The sequence below is a fragment of the Raphanus sativus genome, chromosome 3, assembly GCF_000801105.2.
Source record: "Raphanus sativus cultivar WK10039 chromosome 3, ASM80110v3, whole genome shotgun sequence".
NCBI classification, from domain to species: Eukaryota; Viridiplantae; Streptophyta; class Magnoliopsida; order Brassicales; family Brassicaceae; genus Raphanus; species Raphanus sativus.
In genome coordinates, this window is record NC_079513.1 from 14,671,557 (window position 1) to 14,673,391 (window position 1,835).

General features: G+C 33.5%; 1 protein-coding gene across 1 annotated transcript; it reads left to right on the forward strand.

Annotated features, from left to right (window-relative positions):
• The first annotated feature begins 332 nt into the window (after positions 1-332).
• On the forward strand, positions 333-1,549 carry LOC108846566 (putative BTB/POZ domain-containing protein At2g40450). The gene is made up of 2 exons (XM_018619789.2): positions 333-666; positions 953-1,549. Exons 1-2 carry the CDS (start codon positions 529-531, stop codon positions 1,445-1,447), a joined length of 633 nt encoding a protein of 210 aa, XP_018475291.1. The 5' UTR covers positions 333-528; the 3' UTR covers positions 1,448-1,549.
• The last annotated feature ends 286 nt before the right edge of the window (positions 1,550-1,835 follow it).

Here is a 1,835-nt window from a genome sequence, read left to right on the forward strand (position 1 = left end):
AATGAGGTAGTTGTTAATTTGTTATGATATATACAAAGCTAAAATTTTACACTTTTAAAAAGATATATTTATTCAAAATAAAGAAACAAAAAAAAACGACTGATACCAACAATGAAAAACTTGATAGATAAAATTATTATTGAATTTATTATAGATAAAATTCATATGCGAAATATAAGGTTAACTTTGGAAAAAAAAATTAGTGAATTATTTTATTTAGATTGACTTGTTAAAATAGAAGTAGATTAAAAAATTTAGTGAATTATTTTATTTAGATTGACTTGTTAGCTCCGTCGTAACTTTCTCCTCGATTATTTCGGTACTAACAAACTTTTCTCTGTTTACATCTTATGACTTCTGTGTGTTACTGTTCATAACTGAGAACAGAGGATATATTTTCACTTTTAAAAGTTGAAACTCTTTTAATTTATGTGTGTCCTCTGCATTTCTTTGTAAGTGTAAATGAGTGCTACTGCCTACTGATGAATTTGTGTCTCTCCAAATCACAATCAGGTTTTGGTGTTTGCAATGGCAACAGAGAGAAACAGAGAGATCTTCTTGGGTGGATTAAAGAAACTCTTGAAAGAAAAATGGCAAGCAGATGTACTCCTCAAGGCAGGAAACAGTGCTGAGGGTGCAACTATCTCCGCCCACAAACTTGTTCTGGTTCTCTCTTTACTTTTTCCTTGAAATGTGATAGATTGATAAGAATAAAGATTCTTCTCGAATGCAGTTTACAAAAAAAAAAAAATTCTTCTTCAAAAAAAATAAGAATAAAGATTTTTTTTTTAAGTATATGTAAGTAATACACTAGAGATAAATGTTAATTTCATAATCATTTTCAGATTATTTTCAATCTCTCAATAAAATGCTTGTTAGTTGTATAAAATCTTTCTTGAAATGCTTACTTTCGTTAATGCAATTTCTTAAACATGTATGGAATTTGATATAGGCATCAAGGTCAGTGGTGTTGAGGAAGATTATGGAATCAGACGAGTTCAAGGCTTCATCTAAGCTAGAGACTGTCACTTTCTCCGAGATGAAATACGAGGAACTTGAGGCTTTTGTTGAGTTTATGTATTGCTCCATTTCTCCTGAAAGTCTCAAGAAACATGTTAGTTCACTCTATCTTGCAGCCGACAAGTATGAGATTCCGTATCTGCGTGACGTATGTAGAAGCCTTTTTATATCATCTCTTAACCCGGCCAACGCTCTTAACATCATTGAGCTTGCTCAAAGACCTTTCGACAAAGCTCTTAATGATGTGGCCTTCACTACTATCAAGGACAATATAAGCACCATTGCTAGCTCTGCCGAGTTCAAGTTGTTTGTTGTCAACAATCCATATCTTTCTGTGGAGATTATGAAGGCTTCTCTTATTCATCCTCATATTAATAATAAATGTCGCTATTGTGGCCACGTTTCGGAGTGGAAGCAGCTAAAGTAATAATATCATTATCAAGATTTTAATAGCCTGATGATGATCCTTCTAATTTGGTTCTCGTCTTCCCTTGGCGGCATTCGAGTCTGGTATTTTTCACTCTTTTAATGGGCCGTTTCTTTGATGGGCCGATAGATAAATCATAGTTTAGTTGAACAGATAAGATCTTGGACCAGTTTCTCAGCAAAGACACTAGGTGAGCTAGAGGGACCGCTCTCAAAAACTTAATACAGAGAGAAAAAGAAGTCATAATAACTTGGTTACGGGCACGGGACATCTGCTGTTATACCCACAATGATCAGATTGGCCATACTATCACTATTGAAACTCTTGGCTTCCGTTTTGGTTGTTGCATAAAAAAAAAATATTTTGAGGCTTGATTCATAAACTTTGT